Source organism: Falco biarmicus, chromosome 14 (genome assembly GCF_023638135.1).
Source record: "Falco biarmicus isolate bFalBia1 chromosome 14, bFalBia1.pri, whole genome shotgun sequence".
NCBI classification, from domain to species: domain Eukaryota; kingdom Metazoa; phylum Chordata; class Aves; order Falconiformes; family Falconidae; genus Falco; species Falco biarmicus.
The window spans coordinates 7,539,707-7,561,777 of NC_079301.1; the positions used below are offsets into that span (position 1 = coordinate 7,539,707).

General features: G+C 46.7%; 1 protein-coding gene across 8 annotated transcripts in view; it reads left to right on the forward strand.

The window, feature by feature from the left end:
* The window catches only part of ATP11C (ATPase phospholipid transporting 11C), a 60,479-nt gene extending 38,672 nt beyond the window's left edge, over positions 1 to 21,807 (forward strand). For 4 of the 8 annotated variants that reach the window (XM_056359389.1, XM_056359388.1, XM_056359382.1 and 1 more), the window contains 12 exons: positions 152 to 333; positions 872 to 1,135; positions 1,472 to 1,646; positions 2,344 to 2,446; positions 3,562 to 3,707; positions 4,077 to 4,136; positions 5,199 to 5,326; positions 7,877 to 8,012; positions 9,847 to 9,912; positions 10,746 to 10,849; positions 12,335 to 12,488; positions 17,132 to 20,664. In XM_056359389.1, the coding sequence (XP_056215364.1) occupies positions 152 to 333; positions 872 to 1,135; positions 1,472 to 1,646; positions 2,344 to 2,446; positions 3,562 to 3,707; positions 4,077 to 4,136; positions 5,199 to 5,326; positions 7,877 to 8,012; positions 9,847 to 9,912; positions 10,746 to 10,849; positions 12,335 to 12,488; positions 17,132 to 17,248 (1,635 nt within the window). In that variant the 3' untranslated portion in view covers positions 17,249 to 20,664. Of the gene's footprint in view, positions 1 to 151; positions 334 to 871; positions 1,136 to 1,471; positions 1,647 to 2,343; positions 2,447 to 3,561; positions 3,708 to 4,076; positions 4,137 to 5,198; positions 5,327 to 7,876; positions 8,013 to 9,846; positions 9,913 to 10,745; positions 10,850 to 12,334; positions 12,489 to 14,728; positions 15,083 to 15,868; positions 15,965 to 17,131; positions 20,665 to 21,339 lie in introns of those variants that run through there. The other 4 variants (XM_056359384.1, XM_056359386.1, XM_056359385.1 and 1 more) reach the window with 4 other exon arrangements.
* Positions 21,808 to 22,071: the final 264 nt, after the last annotated feature.

Consider the following 22,071-nt stretch of genomic DNA (forward strand, 5'->3'; position numbering starts at 1 on the left):
ACTCGAGCCAACAAATTGTCATTGCCATCAGGGTCAGTACCGACAGAAAGCACTGATGGTGGAGAAAAGCACTAGCCCTAAAGTGAGGAGCTGTAGAAAATCTGGTTTTAGGGCGCTTGTCCACTTTATTTTCTCTCCCTCTCCCTACCAGGATGGCTACCGAACACTCTGCGTGGCATTCAAAGAACTAACTCAGAAGGAGTATGACAAAATTGACAGGCAACTTAATGAAGCAAAGATGGCTCTGCAGGACAGGGAGGAAAAGATGGCAAAAGTTTTTGAAGACACAGAAGCAGACATGCACTTGATAGGGGCTACTGCTGTAGAAGACAGGTAAAGGGGTGACCACCACCACCACTGATGCTGTGGTACCTACGGTTTCTCTCTGACGTTGCATCGTGGCCCTGACTTGCTGTGGTGGAACTGAGCAGCCAAGCAGGTGCTGCAAGTGTCCAGAGTAATTAATTACTCTGTGGCAGTACCCTAGTTGCTAAAATTGGCTGATGTAGCAGGAATTAGGATATATTAATGAAACTACAGAATTACTTGTGCTTCTAGAGAGCGAATTAGGCACGCAGTGTTAATTTGTACATCAAAATAAATTCAGTTACAGTAACTGCACCTGTAAATTAAACTCTTGACTTTTAGGTCTCACAGTGTAAAGCGGTGATTTGTTTGTTTGGTTTTTTTAGCTGCAAATAAAAATTTGGGATTGATTGACTTCTAATCCTTATTCCTGTGGCAGTGGTCTCTCCAGCACGGGGCAAATCAATTAACTTCTACTAAGCTGGTGTTTCCTACCTGCAAAATAAGGGTTATATGGGTTAAGCATGGGCCAACCTGAGCAGTGATGTTTTGCTTCTGCTTGCAGGCTGCAGGAGCAGTCGGCAGAGACGATTGAAGCTCTGCACGCAGCTGGCATGAAGGTTTGGGTGCTGACGGGAGACAAGATGGAAACTGCCAAATCCACCTGCTATGCCTGCAGGCTCTTCCAGACCAGCACCGAGCTGCTGGAGCTGACGGCGAAAACGGTGGGTGAGAGTGAAAGAAAGGAGGATCGGCTCCATGAGCTGCTGATGGAGTACCATAAAAAGCTGATTCAGGAGATTCCCAAGAACCGGGGAGGCCTGAAGAGGTAAGTGAGAGAGAGGGCACAGCCCGTGCACGTTCTGGATTCAGATGCGAAGTCTGTAGAGAAAACGGGACCACGCGGTGGCCCTGGGGGGCCGGCTACTGGCAGACACCGTGGCTGGCACCTTTGCTTTGCTCATCATCCCTGGTATTTGTGGGTTTTGAAGTTAATTACACAGTTCCCTTAGCAAAGGGTGCAGATTAGCAAAGGTTGCTATACCCCCCGAAAGGGATGGGAAGAAGATTAATACAAAAGTAATTTCTTTTTCCCTAAGATGATACCAGCAGCTACGTTGACTTAAAATCTGATTTTATTTCAAACGTGTTCTTTGTGTCCCAGAAGCTGGACGTTGACTCAAGAATATGGCCTGATTATAGATGGCTCGACGCTGTCGCTGATACTCAACCCTTCTCAGGACTCCAGTTCTAGCAATTACAAAAACATATTTCTACAAATCTGCTTGAAGTGTACTGCAGTCCTCTGCTGCCGGATGGCTCCTTTGCAGAAAGCACAGGTATTTACTCTACTTTTAACTGACTGAAGTATGTCATTAGGTGATGTGATTCTTTTTAATCCTTTGGCTGGGACTTGACCTGATCTTCTTAATCAGCTAGGACTACTCCAGGCTGTGCGTAAGTCTCATCTGAGCTTCACAGTGTGGTGGAAACACATGAAACACACCAGTCTTTGAAATCTGAATGTAAAACCTTTGTTTAATATGCTTGCAGGAAGCCACAAACCCAAGCCAATTAGAAATAAACAAAACCCCCTGCTTGTTCTTTTTTCCCTTTCCAAATTTGTCAAGTGGAGTCTGTGACTTCCTCACGCCTGCTGGTGGTATCCGAGCCTGATAAGCGGCGTGTTTCTGCCCCTCTTCCACGGGAGGGTTTCCCCCTGAAACACATGGGACGTCCCACCTCTGGGAGAGCAGGGTCTGGCAGAAGGGAAGGGTGGGATGCTTGCTGCCTGGGATTTGTTTTTAAATATTGTTCTTCAGCCCTGTGCAGCTGGATCTTGGCTTCTGCTCGGTGAGTGCGAAGGAAGGAAGGAGCAGTTTTATTAATCTGAACTCTCCGGGGGTGGTTTTGCTGCCGTAGAAGCCTGGTTGCTTGTCCTGGGGAGTCTCTTGCAAGTGGGGCAGTGGGAGGTCTCTGGAGGCTTTTTAACTGAATTTGTGGTTTCTGTTGCTCTCCTTTTTTTAAATCTTTTAGATTGTGCGAATGGTGAAGAACACAAAAGGGAGCCCAATAACCCTTTCCATAGGGGACGGTGCAAATGATGTCAGTATGATTTTGGAAGCACATGTTGGAATAGGTGAGAACCCTGATAACATCCGTCTGACACCTAAGACCTGTCTGCTGTTGCTGGGTTTCACTGTCGAGGTGCAGTCAGTATTTCTGATTGTACATGGATGAACTGATCCTGCTGAAAAATGCAGGAAGCCTGCTGTTGCTTCCTATGGAGCCAGGGTTTGACTCCAGGTAAACGCTTGGGATCATCATGTCCTGCCCACCTTTGATAGTACCGCTCTCTTTACCGGTGATAAACTGCAGATTGTGTTCCAGAACTCGGTGGCCGAATTCAAAGTGGTAAAGTTTACTCACTGGTCAGAAAAAAAAAAAAAAGGCAAAAGTAGCAAATTGATGGGTGATTACCAGCAGTTGTTGCAAAGGCAGCGCAATGAAAGGATCAGAATTTATTTAGGGCTGACTGGGCTACAGCTGCTAGTAACTCAACACTGGCGACCTGCGCATGTTTCCCAGGGGCTGATGCTCAGTTATGTCGTGTCAGTCCTGTGTGACTGACATCAGGCTGGAAACTATCCTGCTTTCTGCAGATTGGTGTCAGACATCTGAGAATTACTGGAGATTTTTGCAATGCAGCTAAAGAAGGGTCAATGGAAGAGAAAGGGCAGCCTCTTTATCTGGGGCTGTTGGAGATGCCGCAGTGCCCTCTAACGCACGGGGTTGTGGTGCAGCTCGTTTGGCTGTGGCTTTTGAGGAAACAAAATTTTGAGGGAACAAAACTGTCTTTCTGGAGCTCAGCCCTGCGGGGATGTCTCGGGGGGGCTGAGCGTCTGCAGTGAAATAACAGGGCTGCGTGAGGTGCGGGCAAGCTCGTGGGGAAGCCAGTTCCTTATCGCTTATCAGGTTTGCTTAGATACTTCTCACCACACTCTTACACAGGAACTCAGACAGCAACCTAAATATAGCTTAAAAACTCCAGAGGCAGGTCCGAGTGGTGTGGAGCCAAAACCACACCGAGTCTTGCAGCACGTTAATGTTTTGCTCTCCTGGGGCACTTGAGAAGGAAATATGTCCTTTTGTCATGCCTTGGGATGCTGAGGGATGTGAACAAGCCTAGTGGGTAGCATCAGTCTAGATTCCAGTCCCATAGGGATTAACCCCTCGCCACGCTTCTGTCTCCAGGTATAAAAGGCAAAGAAGGACGGCAGGCTTCCAGAAACAGTGACTATGCTGTGCCAAAGTTTAAACATTTAAGAAAATTGCTACTAGCACACGGGCATTTGTATTACGTGAGAATAGCACACCTTGTACAGTATTTCTTCTATAAGGTAAGGATGCGTGTGCAGCTTATTTCTTTGTTTATACCACGGATTTGTTTGACAATAGAAAAAAACCAGGGAAAAATGTATAGGCTATTCTGTAGCTCTGTTTTCCTTCCCTACAACAGGCTGTGTCTGCCCTGTGCCTGTCACTTGAAAACAGCGCTTACAGGGGAATGTGAACATGACTTCTTCCAGTGCCTTCCGCAGATACCAACTACACACTGTATTAGTTTTGTGTTGGGTAGAAAACGCCTACCCTAACTTGTCTGATGCTGTAATGTCAGACACCAATGACTGATAACAGGAAAAGTTATTTGGCTTTAGACCAAGTCGTCAAGCGCTTCCCTGCTAACAGTTTGTGTTTTGTTTCCCTAGAACCTTTGCTTCATTTTACCGCAGTTTTTATACCAGTTCTTCTGTGGATTCTCACAGCAGGTAACTTCCAGTAACGTGCCTGTAAAGCCAAGATAAAAAGCAAGTGGCACAATGAGGCTTCCTAGCAGAAACTTGGCTTTTGCCTTCCTGCCTCTTCCCCAGCTTGCTTTAGAGGATGGTAGGAGCCGACCTCATTGATCAGCACCATATCTGGAGCGTATTTCTGAGACCCGTAACTGGAAAGCAAGAAATCTGCTTTCATTCCTTTCGTATCCACCACCCATAAACAGACGGACATGTTCCTGAAGTAATGAGGGGGGGTTATCTGGTTTGTCTGACCAGATTTTGCTACTTCTGCCTGCCTTAAGAGAAAAATTTTTCAAGGACTTCCTGATCTTTCCTCCTCTGCTGCATTTCCCTGCATTAAAGGTGTCTCTCAAAAGAAAGAACATTTCATTCTTTTATGCAGCCTTTAAAAAAAGACACGCGATGAGTGTCTTCAGAGCCTTGCTTAGTCCGGGCAAGCATCAGAGGGACAGATCCATGTGGTGAGTGGGTTCCCGTGCTTGGAGACCAGAGCTTTAGCTTTTGTGTCAGCTTAGGGACTTTTGTGTCTATTTGGGCTCAAAAATAACGGTGAGGGGAGTAAAGGATAGGAGATAATTCTCCCTCGTCTTGGCAGAACCACTGGTGCTTTTTTTTCTTTTCTAAAAAGAAGAAGCTATAGTTCCTCTAAACAGTGTAGTCTTTGAAGAGTCACAGGAGACATCAAGTGTATTAATAGAAGCAGCAGCAGCACAAAAGCAGCTACAGAAAAGCTGTGATAAGAGCTGTTTAATCACATTTTTCTGGAGAATGAGCTGGAGATGAGACCAGCCGAGTCACAAAACTTCCCAGTGGTGGGAGTGGGGTCCTGGCCAAGCAGCCTGTAGGTGCCTTGGCCTCCCCGGCATCACATGGAGCGTGACCCCTGTCAAATGACACTGTCTTATGTGGCTGTGACAAAGGGATGAGTCTGTAGGGTATGTACGGAGGCAAGGGCTGGAAACTTTTACTTTCTTTGTGGGGAGGCTTTTAAAGTGGAATTTCTGTCTCACTTTACTCTTTCTTCCTTTTTTAAAGCCACTGTACGATGCTGCTTATCTTACCATGTACAACATCTGCTTCACGTCACTACCTATCCTGGCTTACAGCCTCCTGGAGCAGCATATCAACATCGACACACTGACCTCAGATCCTCAGCTGTATATGTAAGTAGCACTGGACTGGGTCAGCCTCCACACAACTTGGTTCACCACGGGTTTTTTTGGTTGGTGCAGGAGTGTAGGCAGGTGTCCCTGTCCCCTGTGGGTGGTGGGGTCGCCATGAACTGCAGAAAAGGCTGTTTCTGTCCCCACTGCTTCTGTGTTAGAGCTGAGCAACGTCCTATGTACTGCCTGTTTCTACGTATATATGATTCCTAACAGTATCTGGCCTAGCAAATTGCACTGCTGTGTCACTATAGAAAAATAAACTGTAGGTGGAATTCTTCATCTGTAGGAAAAATCAAGCTGCAGGTGTGGCCAAGACCATTCATTCGTGTTAGCTCTGAGCCGGGCAGCATGAGCCAAGCACAGGATAGAGGGTGTAATGGATGGAGGGGAGATCTAGCTTTCAGGAGGAAGAAAGATCCATTTACTTTCAGAAAGATTAATGTTTCTGAAGCCCAGCTCAGGCAGGTAGTTTCTTACCTTGTCTAGATGGATGTCCTCCCCTAGGCTTCCCCTCCACAGGCCAAATCCCCATGCCAGAGCCAGTTACCAGGGAACTCTGCTGTTTGATCCGTGCACTCCGTGGAATTTTCCGCCATGTTGCCCAGGGAAAGGACAGTTTAAGAGGAGACTGTCTCTCTCTGATTTTCTGGTTGCTTTCTCTCCTTCCTTGGTTGCAATGTGGAGAGGCTGCAACCTCCTGTGGAAACCGAGACTCTTCCCATCTTCCTCCCACCTGTGTCCATACACATGCGCTTGGGTGCAGCCCTTCAGCAAGGACAAGGAAGATGCTTTTTGGGGGAAGCCCCTGTTCACGTGTCGCTGTTGCTAATTCCCTTGCCTGGCCGTAAGCTCAGCACAGAGTTCACCCCTGCGGAGAGAGCCCAGGTTGGGGCTGCTTTAGCCAGTGCCCCATACAAGTCATGTCACCACCACGTGATGCTCCTCAGCCGTGGAGGAGCTGTGTGTGGCACAGCTGTGCTCGAGCCAAGAGCGATGCCTTTGCAGGGACAGCAAAGGGAATTAGCAGGTGCCTAAAGATACCATGTGAAAGTTGCTTTAGGTATAGAAAAATCAGCAGGTGCAGCAAGAGCTGCAAGGCTAGGAAGGGGCTTGGGTGCTTCTGAAGTAAGCACTCAGATCTACGATTGATTAGACCTCTGTGCTCCTCCATTGGTATGGCAAAGTGCCGCCATGTGTATTTTTAAATAAATTGGTAATGTAATATTGTGCAACATAGACCAATAACAGCCGGCCCCTGTGCATTGTGCGTGGTGGGCTGTCTGATCTCTGGGGTCTGTCCATTGAGGGAAAACAGATTAAATGTGCCGGCAGATAGCTTCAGCTTGAATATTCATGACTGCATGTGCTGCTGAGTGCAGAGTGACTGCTGTGCCTCTGCTTTACGGAGTGCTGAGTTGCTGCAGTGCAGATCTCTAGTCTGAGGCGCTGTAAAAAGCCTGTTTACGATGAGCGCTGCAGGACATAAATATGAATGCAAAACAGAGCTCGCGGTGAGGAAATTGGTTGTGTTTTCTCTCCTTGCTATAAAACCCACTTACAGTCTGGTTTCTCTGTGCTCCCTACTCATACCCAAATTGCGGTCAGTTAGAGCATCGTTGCTGCATCATCGTGCATAGGATTCAATAGGGTTTTGTTTTAGAAACTGCCCTTACAGGAGCACAGCATCACACTGGTTTGCAAGGTGCATCTTGCTGAAAATGGATGTATTGCTTTAGCAGTTAGGAAGAAAAATGAGAAAAGAATGGGTGTTTTTTGTTTTGCCAAAAACATGCTTTTATCCCCCCTTGAGTTTCAAATTTCAAAAAAAGTAATCTGAAAAGTTAACGATGCAGGAAACGTTAACTCCCTCCTGCTCTGATGGCTGCCCTGCACCCCCCAGGCTTTGTGTGTGGTCCCTGCAGAGCTCTGCCCTTAGTGCATCAGTTTGCTGCTGCTGCCTCCGTGCCAGATCTCATCCTATATTCAGGCAAGAGCCTCCTGCTACAACCCCCATGTTAAAAACACCCACCATACAATTCAGGAGGTTATTTTCAGCCTGTGCAAAAACCCCCACGGCTTCCAGGAATGGGACTCGCAGAGCTTTTCTCAAAGACAGAGTTTGTGCATTCAGCAAAAAGAGGGAAACACACCATGGATTCGCTGCATCTGGTACAGCTCTTTAGCATTGCCCCACTTTTAAAATTCAGCGGGCGATGTCAGATACCGTGGGCGGTGCAGGGGCTGCGGGAGAGGCTCAGGACAGCGTTACAGCTCTTCGCCTTGGGCTGCCTTGGATTCTAATCCAAGTTACCTAGAGGAGAAGGACAAAAGACATGAATGTGCTGAACCTCTTACAATTTCTCGTGACTGGCAGCTGCATACGGCATATGTTGTGTGTGTCCTGTACGCTGCCAGATATTGGTCTTTCACCTCCTTGTCTCCTACAGCGAGGGCTTGCTCCAGAGCCCACTGATCACCTGGTGCAGGGGGCTTTGTAGCACGTCCTAATCATGACAGTGATGTTCTTGTTACTCTGTCTCTTGGCAGGAAGGTTTCAGATAATGCAATGCTGCAGTGGAGGCCATTCCTGTACTGGACCTTTCTGGGCGCCTTTGAAGGACTTGTGTTTTTCTTTGGGGTTTATTTTCTTTTTCAAAATTCATCGTTGGAAGATAATGGAAAGGTAACACCACCAAAAAAAATATTAATGAGTGTTTCTTCTGTGCATTGCCTCTTTTATATGCCTGCAGGAAATATCTGCACGCTTAATCTGTGCAATGTGTCTCAAGTCTTGTCCGATGGTGTAGCCTTGCTTATGGTGTGATTCTGCAGCAAACGCTTGAAATAAAACATTTTTCAAAATCGCCATGGAGACAGGGCAGGGCTGGTTATACTCACTAGGTAAAATAACTAGTCTTACACACAGCTTTATTACAACTCAATGAGCTTTGCACAGTGCTCTTCCACTCCTCTGCATGGTCTCAGGCATTGGCCCAGGGTGGGAGCGGTGTCCATCCTTCCCTCCAGTGTGCCACGTGAAATTCAGCACACGTTTGGCTGGTTACAAGCAACTGAAATAGCCCACCTTTATAAGATGCTGCTGCTTAGCACAGACAGATGCAGGGCTGCTTGTGTGCTGTGCCTGCTCCAGGGTGTGATTTCTGCCTCCCTTTGCAAGGGGGGGACGCTGGTGCTGGGGTTTTGCTGCTCTTTCTTGGCCGGCGTAAGTTCGCACCGCTGTCGGAACGAGCAGGCTGATCTTCCCCTGCTGCCCGCTCTCTCGTGCCTTGTGTTGGGACAAGTGCTTGCATCGCCACGTGGGCAAGGTGTGGGTGCTACTCCGGGTGATCTTACATAGAAAGGGGGCGGGGGGGGGCAAGACTAATTTTTTTCCCCGTTTTTTTTACTTTTCCTTTTTTCATTTTGCTGGTTAACTTGAGTACAGAGCAAAGCATTAGTGCAGTGCGTGGTGGACTGGGCTGTCTCAGGACCCCTTCTGCACGGGCGTGTGCAGTGTGTTATCAGATCTCAGCTGGTGGAAAACTTCATTACACCATCACTTGTGAACCTTGAAAATACCTTAGCTTTTTTTAGTGGCTAACACTTGGAAAAAAGCTGATGAAACTTAATGTATGTGTATGCAAACGTTGCATCAATGCCAACATTTATGGCCCCAGATAGATGCAGTCAAGCCCGTGTATTGTAGATTCAGTGCTTTTTTGTATTTATAGCCGTTCTGGGTGTATTTGAATAAAACATGAAGCACTGATACATTCTGCAAATGCCTTCGGAGGTCAAGTCTATGTGGCACTAAAATAAGATCTGTGGTTATGTCCTGTTTTGTAAACACTTATGCCTGTAAGAACTGCTACCAGCAATTGTTCATAATATCCATGTGTGTTTGATTGACTCCTTTTTCGCTCTTATTGACTTTAATTTTTTTGCATTTTTTGAAAACTTTTACATTTCACTTTCTGTTTTAATGTATGCATTCAGATCTTGACAGCCTTTGGTAAGCATCCCTCCCATTCATTGCCATCATTTGGACTTATATACAGTATCTGCTTTTCTTTGTTGTGCATAGTCACTAGTATCTGCAAACCAAACCCGATGGAAAAATACCCATTGGTGCATTCTGCAAATGGGACTAAAACGAGATGATGAGCAGAGGTGTTGCAAGAAAGCAGAAACTGAGTAAATTACCAAGAAATCATGAAATACAGGTGGTCCAATGACTTGTATCCTCGATCGACATTGCTGTTAGTAGGAGGTTGTACCTGTCACCGTCCCAACTCTGGGTCACCCGTCTGTGTGGCACTGCATGGCACAGGGTAGTGTAGCGGGAGGCGAGTCTTGCGGGGTGCCTGGCGCCTCTCTGAGCATCAATCCCCTGTAGCAGTCGCTCCATCCCGTCCTTCCCTTCCGCGCCCTGCTTGCACCCCTGTCCTCATTGTCGTTTCTGTGCCTCTCCAAGGAGATGGACTGAGGCACTTGTGGCAATGTAACCTATTTTTCAGGTTTTTGGGAATTGGACCTTTGGGACGATTGTTTTCACCGTGCTGGTGTTCACCGTCACTCTGAAGGTTAGGATCTTCCTTCCTTTTTTCAGTCACTTACACATGCATTGGAAAATGACTGCGATATGTGCTGTAAAATCATGCAGTAAATGTGTTGGAAGATGAAGTTTCTATGACTCTGTTTCCCAGCACACTTAAATCTTCTGTTCTTCCACAGAGGCAAAATTTGCTTGTCGACCACTGTCGTTCTTGTAGCCTGTGGTCTGTATTCTTGGGCTGTGCTGGTCTAGAAGTATTTATGGTTTGGTTAAATTCCTATTTTTTGCGCTCTTTTGAGAACTCTAGTTGGTTATGGTTGTTTTTTCCCCACACTTTCACTCCTTGGCATTCAGCTGCAGCAAGAGGAGAGGAGCAATGGAGAACCTGGGTTTGTCCACCTTGTTTTAGGCATGGTTAAGCACTGGAGGGACCCCAAACGCACATCTGTCAAATAATAATAGCACATCTGCTTTGTTTCGCAGAGTTTCTAGAGCAAACAGTTTGTGTAGGACCTTACAAAAGGCCTTTTGTGTTTGGTTCGGGACAGCAGGTGGTGGCAGGAGGCAATTACAGTCCCTGTAACCCTTAGACATTTTCTTCCTGTAGCATCAGAGGTTGCATCAAATTCAATCTATTAAAAAGTGTCAGTTACAATTAGGAACTTGCTGTTTCCCTGTTGATATTGTGTCAATCTGTAGCTATTGAATCTGGTACACATACACAGAGAGGTAGCTGTTTGGAGAACCTTCAACCTTAATGTGAACCAGTCTGAAATTTTGTATAAATACAATCAAATATACCCTGCATCTAATGTATGTTCTGCCTTTATTTTTTTTATAATTTCTTTTTTGTCCACGCAGCTGGCATTAGATACCCGATTCTGGACGTGGATGAACCACTTTGTGATTTGGGGCTCCCTTGCCTTCTATGTGTTTTTCTCATTCTTTTGGGGAGGAGTCATTTGGTAAGTGTCTTTTTCTTCTTTCCATGGTGCTTCCTTAGGGGAATGCCCAGCACTGGCTTTGCTGGGGTTGTGGCCGCAGCATCCCCTTGTTTGGGCTACCCAAAGATTTACGGGTGTGTGCAGCCATGCTCCTTTCTCTGCCCGGGAGGGAAGGCATGGTATTTCCATCCAATGCCCATAAAAGCTGGTGCTGGAAGAGGGCTGTTGCATGATGAGATGTGTTCGAGGAAGTCTGTCAGCCTGCCGAAGGCGTAGCCTGAAAGCAGATCGTGCCCTGGTCGCCATCCAGGTGCTCGGCTTTGGCAAGAGGTGGTTTGCTTTTCTGCCCATGGGGTCGTTTCTGGTGCTGAGGCCCTCGTATTCACTGGGAGCTGCTGGGGCAAATATCTCAGGATCTCTTTGTGCATGTGGATGGGAAAGAACGGAAAAATTGATGGTGGAAAGAATCTCGGTGATACAGAAGGAAGGAACAGATGAAGCAGGTTCAGAGCAAGGGGACCCAGCACTCTGGGGCAGCTTAAGAGGGAGAAATAAGCAGGAGAAAGTGCAGATCCTGCTGCTGAAATCCTGGATCTGAGGAGAAGAAATTCTCATTGATTTGAACATGACCAGGATTTTAGGCTTGATGTCTTGCAAGAGCAGGCAAGTGATAGTACATCACAAATACTAGTTTTTCCCATGCTGGAGTAGACATTCATGTCGACATTTACGGCAGGCAGCATCTCCCATTTTGCACCTTTGCTTTCCCATGGGCTAGTGCCGAGGGGTATTGGCTTGATCCTTGACCCAGCAGCCTGCTAATAAAGATGCGGACCTGATTTAAATATTTTAATTGGTGGTTGTGGGCTTTAACTCTTCATTGTTCCCGACCAGCAGATTTAGATCTGTGATCTAGCCAGGTCTCTGTGTTGAAATGTGTGAGTTTTCTGCTGGTGTGTTTAACTTGCCCAATATTTTTGAGCTAATGCTAAGCAACAGCTGCCTTGGGATCCTTGTCATCAGTTATTTATGAGTCATTTTTCAGCTGCATCTGTCTGTTCCCCTCCATCATTGAGGGAGGAAGAGGCAAATAATCTGCTGGGACCAAGATCTCCACCATCAAAAGCAAATCGGAAGCTGGAGCAAAGTCCAGCGTTGAAATAAAATGATTTGATTTTTGATAAGGTGAATAGTTCATCTTTCAGTCATAGCAGCAAAATTCAAACCCCCCCTTCCCAACCCGAAATGAAAGGGGTGCTGAAGGTGCAAAATACATTGTGTACAGTGAAAGTACAGTCCTCCAGAGCAAGCACAGCTGGAGGCAACAGATGCGTTGGGAGAAGGATGGGCAGTTGAAAGAATAGATGTGTTTCTGTGCAGACTGTATCCATCTCCTTCTGAAAAGGAGGCGTTACTGCTAATAGTTTGATCTGAATCTACCTGTGATTCTGACCATCTTGAGAAATTTGCGTTAACAAGAATTTCTTTGTATCCTTTCTCTTTCAGGCCTTTCTTGAAGCAGCAAAGAATGTATTTTGTATTTGCCCATATGCTGACTTCAGTTTCCACGTGGCTGGCAATAATTCTCCTGATCTTTATCAGCCTTTTCCCAGAAATTCTTCTGATAGTTTTAAAAAATATAAAAGAGAAAAATCATCAGGTAAGGAACAAGATGATGTATCGCACGGTATTTTTAGGAAGACCTCTCTTATTCTTAAGCACCAGATGAACATGTAAGAGTACCATATACCACTTGCATCTCCAAGGAAGGCTTTCTAGAGTCTTGTCGTGCTCTTTCACATGCCAGAAATACCAAGCAGCTCCTCTAAAAATACCGCCTAGATCTGTAGCCAGGAGAGACTCAGCCCATGCCTTTCCTTAGTTGCCTTCAGTGGATGGAAACCTGCCATCTCTTATAAAAGCACCTTATCCCTTTTCCAGCCTGCACTGATCGTCAAACCCACCATACTGTGTCCTGAAAAAATGTTTTTACATCAAACAACGCACCCATGATGTTCCCCTTAGGCATGTCCTCAGGTGCACAGGCAACAGGGTCAGGTCTTGTCACGTTTTCCCACCCCCCCCCCATAGTACCTGGGTCTCACGCTGTGGTGTTCGCCTCGGTGTCCAGCTCTCCTGGAGAGCAGTTGGGTTCCTTAGCAGCTTTCCTCCACGGCTGAGGAGGAGGGCTCGTTTTAGAAGTGCAAACAGTCTCCTACAAGTTTTTGTCACTCCTGCGAGTGGTGAACGCCAGCACTGCCAGGTCACGACGCACGCTGTGCTGAGACCCCTGCCCCTTGCTCTCTGCTCGCCCAGAGGCACCCAGCATCCCCGCAGCACTGTCCCCCCGGGCAGCCCCTGCTCACCCCAGCCGTGCCGCCCCCCGCAGCCCCTCTCTGCCCCCGCGATGTCGGTGAGCCCTGCCTCGTGTTGCCAGCCAGCCCTGCCCTCTTGCCGTCAGGTTTACGTGTCCTTAGGCAGCGGTCAGGCACAGCCCTAGGGACACGGGGCAGCACTGCCAGCACCCAGCAGGTGCTGGTGCCGCGCCTTTGGCCAGGGTGGCTCCCCAGCAGGTGGCCCGAGCTATCCATCACTCTGCCCGGCAGCACGGCTGCAGGGTTTGGCCGACACAGAGGTGGCTTCTGCCCTGCCAGCTGTGCCCCGGGCCAGCACCGTGTACCGGCAATGCCCAGCCGGTCCGGCCATGTCCCAGCAAACCACGGGATGACATCCCAAATGCTGAGGTTCAAAACGAGCTTCTCTCCTCGAAGCTCTTCTATCCTGCGAGGTTTCAGTGCCCTCCCCTTGTCTGGGAAAACTTGTTGTCTTTGGTTCTTATTTAAAATTGGTGATTGTCTTACTTAAAAAAAATATATATCTTCAATGAAGTAGTAGAAATTTTCCTCTCCCATAACATTTGACGTACAAGCTTGACCCCAGTATCAGTGAAGTAAAACATGTATCTGCAAGACAAAAAAATCCCACCAAACCGTTAAAGTTGAAAACAATAGAGATGGCAAAAGAAGTATAGTTGAATTCTTTGAAGCTCCACGTAATTTCTTCCAGTTAAATATGATTTCGTAGTTTCTAGCTTGATGCCCCTGTTGAATAGGCTGGGAGCAAGCCGCTCTGAGCTGTGGGCGTAGGACAGCTTGAGGATGGTGCCCTGGGGGTTTCTGAGCTCCAGCTCAGCTCACCTGAGAGATGACCCATTCTTGCCTTCAGCTGTTGGCCAGAAGATCCATTCCCCCGTGCAATACCTTCTTCCAAGAGCACTTTATGTGCATTAAAAAAAGGCTCTTGTGAAATCATTTAGCAAGGCAAAGTAAGTGTCAACTAGAAAAGGCGCTTTGTATGTGCATACCAAACTAAATACAGGCTGAGCCATATTTAAATGTACATTTTGAGTAAGAGGTCTGGATGTCTGCGTCGGCAGTCAGACACCAAAGTCAGTCACCTAATTTGCAAAGGCATCTGAGACCAGGTAGATGATTTCAAATCAAGACCTTTTTTGAGAACTCTGACCTTAATATTGGAAAAATAACCCCCAATCATCAGTTTCCCAAGGGGAGCATGAAATGAAAAACAAGGTTAGGGATGGTATGTAGGCGCCTGAACCCCCGGCTTGGCAGCTGAGGCTCCCATCTGGAAGGGGAGGATGGACTGAGGCCAGGTCAGTGGGTGTTTGCCCTTGACCTCAATGGGACCAGGTTTCACCCCGAATTCTCTATATAACACTTCGCATTGCCTCTGCTCAGTCTTGATTAAATTTTCTGTGTGGAAATGCATTTTTTTATTTTTTAATTTTTTTTACTGCAAGGCGCATTTGTGTTTTCCTTGGTTTCTGCCTTTCTCTTTCTTGTACTGCAATTTTCTGTCTTTTGTGCTGTTGTGAACTAGGTAACGAAGCGCCTTCCTTCCTCAGGAACATCCACTATCTTCATGCTTTCTCAAACTTCCAGCAATCACAGCTTTTCTTGGAGTGAATAAGGTGATTCCCTTTCTGAGTCACTATGTGTTGCTTGCTCTACTGCTTTTTTTCTTCCTTCTAATGCCTGAAACCCCAAGTTTAGAATTGCTCACCCAGCAAAACCTTGCTTGCCCCCCAGCTTTTGCTTTTATTTAAGTCTTTTGCTTAAGTATTTCGCCTGCCTCTTCCCCTTTGGTCTCCAGATGCACCTCAGGTGGGTGAGCTGGTCGTGCTGGGGATGCCCATGCGAGGTGGGTGTGACCGATGCTGGTTACGCTGTCCTCGCTGTAGCTTTGTGTGTCAGTGGGCTAGGTACAGGCTTCTCCGAAGTGTGGGACAGGGCGGACTCGATGCAGATTGTCCTCTGGATGCCGTGTCAAACAGCTCAGGCTTGTTTGATCCAGAAGGAGCTCCCCAAGTGCCCATCTTGCCCAGTCCGTCCCACGTGTTAGTGCTATGTTGTTCTTTGTACAAGTGAATAAGCCACTACACTCAACCCCCATGGTGAGGGATGGTGTGGGACTTGCTGGCTGTGGGGGTGGTGGGGCTACCCCACAGCAAAGTGCCTGGAATACGTGTCCCTAGCACTTGGTTTCACTGCAGATTTCCAGTATTGGAATCATAGAATTATTTAGGTTGGCAAAGACCTTTAAGATCGAGTCCAACCGTTACCCCAGCACCGCCAAGCCCACCACTAAACCATGTCCCTAAGCCCCACATCTGTGCGTTTATTAAGCACCTCCAGGGATGGCGATTCCACCACAAAACACCAGTTACGGGGAAGTCGAGGATGGTTTCCTCCTCCCTCAGAAACACCTGTAGCATAAACCTCCAAGCCCGAAGTTAACCATTTCGGGAAGCAGGGCTAGTTTCTGAATACCTACTGTGCCTCCTGCACTGCAAAACCCAGCCAGTATTAATCACCGTGGTGTTTAGGGACCGTGTATTACTCCATCCTTTTTATGACATGACTTAGCTGTAAAAAGGTGTGTGTATGTCTTATGTTGTTCAACCGTTAGGCAGGGGCGAACGTCGCGTGTGCTATAAGTCTCTTTGCCTCGCTGTTGCAGAGCAGCAGGAAGGCACCTGATTCATTGTCGGCCAGACCTTCTGTCAGACCACTTCTTTTAAGAACGTTCTCAGATGAGTCTAATGTGTTGTAACAGGTACCCTGTCCGAAAGAGTTGGGATGGTGTTAAAAATTAACCAAATGTAACCCCCCCTCAAATCAATTAAATTATGGTTCTTGTAATCCTCTTGACTATCGGTGTGGGGCACCTGTCCTTGTGGAATGGAGATGCAATGCTTGGGATGCATTTTAATTTGGGGATGTTGTGCTATCCAACCTCCTCGGAATCCTGTGTGTGTATGTATCTTCTCAAACAGAAATGTTTTGCAGTATTTAAACAAATCTTTCAATAGAACTGATACTTTAATATTAACAGAAATCGTAATCCGAGAATGCAGTCGGCGACTCGTGCTAACAGCAGTTGTAAAACCTAATGCTGATGTATTTACAGCAAAGTATTCAAATTTCAGCTATTAAAATGATTCCAGTATTGCATCTGATTTGTACCAAAATCCCTTTTTCTAGGGTGCATGCAGTTCTGTCAGGTAGAAACAAGTACAGTTTAATTCATCTGCATAGGTTGAAACTAAACACATGTACTTGTTTACGTATGTCAACATATGGTACGGCAGGTATGTCTCAGTGTCTGTATGTATATACGCACACAGAGAGCATCCTAGTACAAGTTTACTTGATTTTAAACATCGTAGTAAGCCGATAGCAGAATAAAAAAGTAAAAGTGCCTAACTGAATTCACAGTTTTGCTTTTTGGTGAGATGTCACGTAGCTGTGTGGTGTCCGCTGCAAACTTAAACCCGCAAATTTTCCGCAGACCTCTCCTACCTTTGTACCCACACCTGCCTGCAAAGAAAGCGGCAGGTCCAACAGCCAGGCTTGCCAGACCTCCAGTGCATCTGGTGTAAACCCTGAGCAGCCGTTCCTTCCCCACAGACGTTAGGTGGTGCTCTCCGCTACCATATACTGGTGCGGGAGGTGGCTGGACTGGGGCAGAATGGAAGATGATGGGGCCAGCCAGGCAGATGCTATTTTTAGACTTCATGCAGTATTTTGCAGATTGCGCAAATTGATTTACCGTGCTGTTACGTGGTTGTGAATGACGTTTGGCACTTTTATCATGGGCTAATGATGATTCTTCTCCTATAAAATTTTAAGTATTTTTTTCTAAAAATAACACAGGAAAAGGTTATGAATTTGGGAATGTAATAATTGCAATACATGTGTGTTCTCCTTCTGATTTTTGCAGACTGGCCCCTTTGATCTGCCTATGCTAGTCTCATACAAACGTATAGAGAATGGTTATGTGAAGACTGAAGATGCTGTTACTAATTTGTCAGAAAAATATCCTCTCAGGATACTTTAAAGTGCTCCATAGAAACACTGCATATTGTCATGCTCTAGGAAAAAAACTGTGGGTTTAACCTAACATTCTCTTTAGTATTACCAAGTACAGTGAGCAGCCATGCTGATAAAGCAGTAGCCAGGGCACCAAACCCACGGTGCCCGTTTGTCTTTGGTCTTGTGGCTTCCCCACCCCCCAGGAAAAAAAAATAAAATGCCAAATTCGATGTCATGGGAGGCTGCAAAAGCATCTTTAGGAGTTCATCCCAGACAGCATGAATTGAAGTGCAGGAGAGCAATGCCAGCCCCGTTTCACGCGGGGGCTTCCTCTGCCCCCTGCAGATCTGTCCAAGAGCAGCAGAGAGCTGCTGAAGTCTCTTGCTGTGCCTGACCAAAGAAGTAGCACAGACTTTAAACCCAGTAACAGCCCCCTCCGGCTCCCCGAAAAGACGCAGAAGCTGGATGCAGCCCTGCGAGCATCTTGCCTGGTGCTGGGGCTGCCCCCTCCCAGCAATGGGTCGCCAGGTGCACGCTGCAGAAATACTTGAAAATTTGGGAGAAGTCTTTGCTGACAGTACGAAGCATTCGGTTGCGTGTCCCTCCTCTGGGTACAGCTGGAAGCGGTCTGTGGTCCGTCTGCAGCGGTGGTGCCCGTGCAGAGACCCACAGTGCTGGGAAGCACCTGAACATCCTCCCGCCACCAGTTTGCTGATGGTTTATTCCTGATGGAGGGTGAAGAAAAGGTCGTTTTTTCCCTTGTATGGTGGCTGCTTGTGATGGAAGAAAGCTTTCGGGGGGGAAGAAAGGAATCTCAAAAGCTGGGCTGTGCCAGACTTGCCGCCGCTTTGCCCAGGCTCCCTGTGGTTGTGCTTACGTTACTGCGCTGTGCAGTTGCTTCAACACTTTAAAGGCCTGAGTGACTGTGCAGTCCTTGGATGATCCCAGGGACCTGTGCCTGTAAACCTGCAGGCATATAAAACTGCATCTTGAGTTATTTGCACTAAGAAAAAAAGAAGCCAGTTTAAAAATAAAAGGAATAACATGAACCTGATTTCACGTTACACTTTATTTGGTTTTTAAATTGGCATGTTCTTTTGAAATCTGCCTGTACCATGGTCGTGGGAACTTTTCTCTTTAGGTTGTGCACAGCAGAGGTGAGATGCCTGACTTTTGATATTTTTTTTTTCTCTGATGCTTCATATGTGGAAAAAGCAGCTTTTTTGTTGCGTGAAGTCGTAAGCAGTGATGGAGCACCCTGTGTGCCACCTCCGGCTGGTGTGAAGGTGCCCCCTTGTGCTGGAATCCCCTGGCCCCGGCACCCTGCAGGACAGTGAAGAGGAACCGCTGTGAGAAGCGTTCGGGTCTCATTTCAGAAGTAACAAGCTCCACGCTGCGGCTGGGGTTTGGCTGCCGCTCACTCAGGCTTTGTGTCACTCACGTGCAAAGAAACAACAATTCGGGACTAGATGGAACATTCCCTTCATCAAATTTTGCTGAATTGTGGACTATTAATTTTTGGAAGAATTGAGTCTTGCGCTCTGGCTGCCATCCCTGAGGTCCGTCTTTGGTGGATGCAGGATGCGGATCAGCTGCAGGCAGATGCTGGCATGCATTGTAAGGACTTTGCAATGGGCCTTAGCCGAGCGGGAAAGGGGTGTGCACAGTCCCGATGGCCGGTGGCTGCTCTTCGATCACCCAGCATGGGAGCGGACGTATGGACAGGACCACTGTATTATACACGCTGCACTGGCCTCAACGCAAATGGTGTTTGTCAGCACCATGTTAGCAACCGCGGCTCAACTCCTTGCTGCATGCAAGTAAGGAGCTGCACTTCCAGCATGTGTCCCATGGGCAAAGCTTTTTCATTCCCCTCCCCCCCCCCCCCCCCCCCCTTTCCCTAGCTCATTTCACGGACCTAGAATTCAACTTGCAGACCTTGTCCCGTTCTCAACTTTTCTTGCTAAGATGTGGTGCCTACAGATGAAGTATACAATGAATACAGCGACGATACACACTCTATATGCCAAATCTAACCTTTCTCCTTAAATATACAGTTGCTGACTTGTGTTTACATAACCTTTAAAATGTGGGCGCTGAAATGCCTAATTCCTGTGATTCAAAACCATTCCAAGCCTGAATGGTCCAAGCCTGACCCTTGCTTCTCCGTTTGTTTTGTGTTGTACTCTACCCCTGGGGTCAAAGTCTGTTCCCGTGAAATTCCGCTGGAGGTTTTGCTGGTGATGTTAGTGGGAACAGGGCAAAGCTTGCCATGTGTGTGTGAACTGTCTGAATAAAGCCACTTAAACAGGCTGATTTCTGCAGCCTGTTTTAAGGTGGAGCCTTCTGAGAACCGGAGTCTTTCTCTTCCCGTTTCCAAGTGTCCTGTCTCGGGATGGAGCAAGCCATTGCAATAGCTATATGTTCAAACCCAAGGCATGTGTGCTGACCGATGGGTTGGAATTAACGTGAAATGTCTTGAATAGGAGCTCTTTGGGGAAGGTGCAGGGGTTTTTTTGGGGGCTTGGCTCTTCAGCTAGTACACTGGTGTAGTGCTGGGGATGCCAGGACAGCAAGCTGCCCTGCACCTGCAGCGGTGGTGCTGATCCTCATCGTTCAGCAATGGCAGAAGTGAAATTCCTGTTGCTGTGGATGACTTGTGAAATCACAGGAAACAGGAGATCCCTTTTGGGGATGGAAAAGGGAAGAAAAAGGAGGAAAAAGCGGTGTTAGTAACCGTAAGGTGTAAGCCTAGAGGCTGCTGCAGTGGCAGTAATCCGACAGTGATGCTCGGGTTGTCCATGTACCGTAGTCTACACTGCACTGTTACAGTGCTCGTTAGTGAGCTAAAAGGTCAGTACAGGCTTCTCGGTGGAAAAACTTGAAGGAAAAAAGGCTGGGTTTTTTTCATAATAACTTGTTGAAGTTTAATCACTGGCTAGTGACACTGAAAGATAAGAAAAGTGATTAAGATTCCCTCTAAAACTGGTATGTGGTAACAGAGGAACTTGGTGTAGTCATAGCTACTTCTGAAAAACTAATCCTAATCATTATGAGAATATTACAAATGACTTGGAATTGCATAAAAGCTTAAAATTGAATTTGTATACACACAGTTGAAAAACTTACCTAATACTGCACCATTTATCCAATTTCCCAGCTATGGATTTTTTTAAAAAAACATATAGTATTTAGAAAGTGTAAATTATATACAGGCAATGACAAGATACATTTTCAGCTTCTTGCAAAAAAAAAAAAAAAAAAAAAGACTGCAACCTTACATTTTTTTCACTTAAATGCAATTTTATACATTTCTGTTGCTTTATATAAAGGAAATTGAATGTGAATGTTACCTTTTATGAATGCAACTTGCTCTTTTTTCATTACAGAAACTTTTGTTTGAAGTAATCAATAAACTTTGGTATGTTGTTCTGATTAATACATATTGTCTGTTGCGTCTCCTTGGATGCTCTGAGGAAACAGATTATAACGTGGGCTTTTCCAAGGCTGCACTTGGTTCTCTGTCCATTGGCATTTTTGCTGGGGAGTAGATGATGCCAGCAAGGGCGTGCTGGCCTTACTGACACGGAGCAGCATTTGCCTAAGGAAGTACTGGTTGCCTCTCATGGATTTTTAGTTTTCCAGCAAGGTATTAGCAATTCTGCTGGTAACAGCTCCTGCATGTAGCTGGCCTACGTGTTCTAAACCCATTTTCCTCAAAAATAATGTCACGTTAAGGAAGTGAGTCCTGTGAATTAAGTGAATAAATTGATTTAACTTCATAGAAGAGCTGACCTCAGAGCTTTAGCTGACTTTTCGGAACTGGCTATAAAAAACCGCAGGTCCGCATACCCGACATCCATATGTTCCTGATGCTGTGCATTGGTTCTGTGTGTTGTGGCTAGCTGTAATAAATGAGTATTTTTTTTTTTAATTCAAAGTCTAGAGGTACACAAATGAGGATTATTCCGTGGTTTGTAAAGTGCTTGGTGCTGGTGAAGTTCAGGCCAGATATTGCATTGATGAAATTCCAGCAATGCAATGAAACTTAAAGCAAGAGTCACAGTGTTTGTATAATACACCAGAAAAATAGACTTAATTTTTTTTTATTTTTAGGGCATGGATCTGATTCAGACTGAAGTGTTTGTAATGAAAAACTGACACTTTGAAAAATTCTGTTTTGGCTGCTTCGATCTCTTCAGCTCCCATCAGCCACCGGAGGACAGATGGCTGTGCTATTTAAAACAAACTATAACCTTTAAGAAGCGGCTTGTACTATTGGAAACCAGATACACGCGTTGAGAATCTTAATAGCCTGAGTGAGTGATAGTGAAAATCATCTGAAGAGCTGGAAAGGGTTTTACTCTGAGCTGGCTACCCAGGCTGACGGGACAGAAGAAGTCAATGTAAGCGATGGGAGTCAGCCGTGGTCACCCGGTATTTCTGAGAGCACCGAATTAGCACCAAAGCACCCACATGGCCCTTCATGTTAGAAGGGTGAAGCCATGTCATTTTATAAGGTGCTTTTTAACAAGGACAGCAGTTTTTTTAAAGGTCAGGCTGTTGGCTTGTGAGGGCTCTAGGCACACTGGAGGGGCTGCGGTGTCCCCGTCCCACCCTGCTCCCCCGCAGCTGCTGTGGGAGGGGATGTAGCCGCGGAGTCCTGGCAGCTGGGATCGGGTTTTGCTTCCTAGATCTCCATGTCTGGGGATAACCTGCTCGGCTGGAAAACGCACCGTGGCCTGCAGAGAGGGTGTGTGTGCACCTCTGCGTTCCCTTCCAAAGCCGGGCGCTAACAACAACCAAGGCAGGTCTGACTGAAGCAGGGAAAAAGTGAGAGTGGGAGAG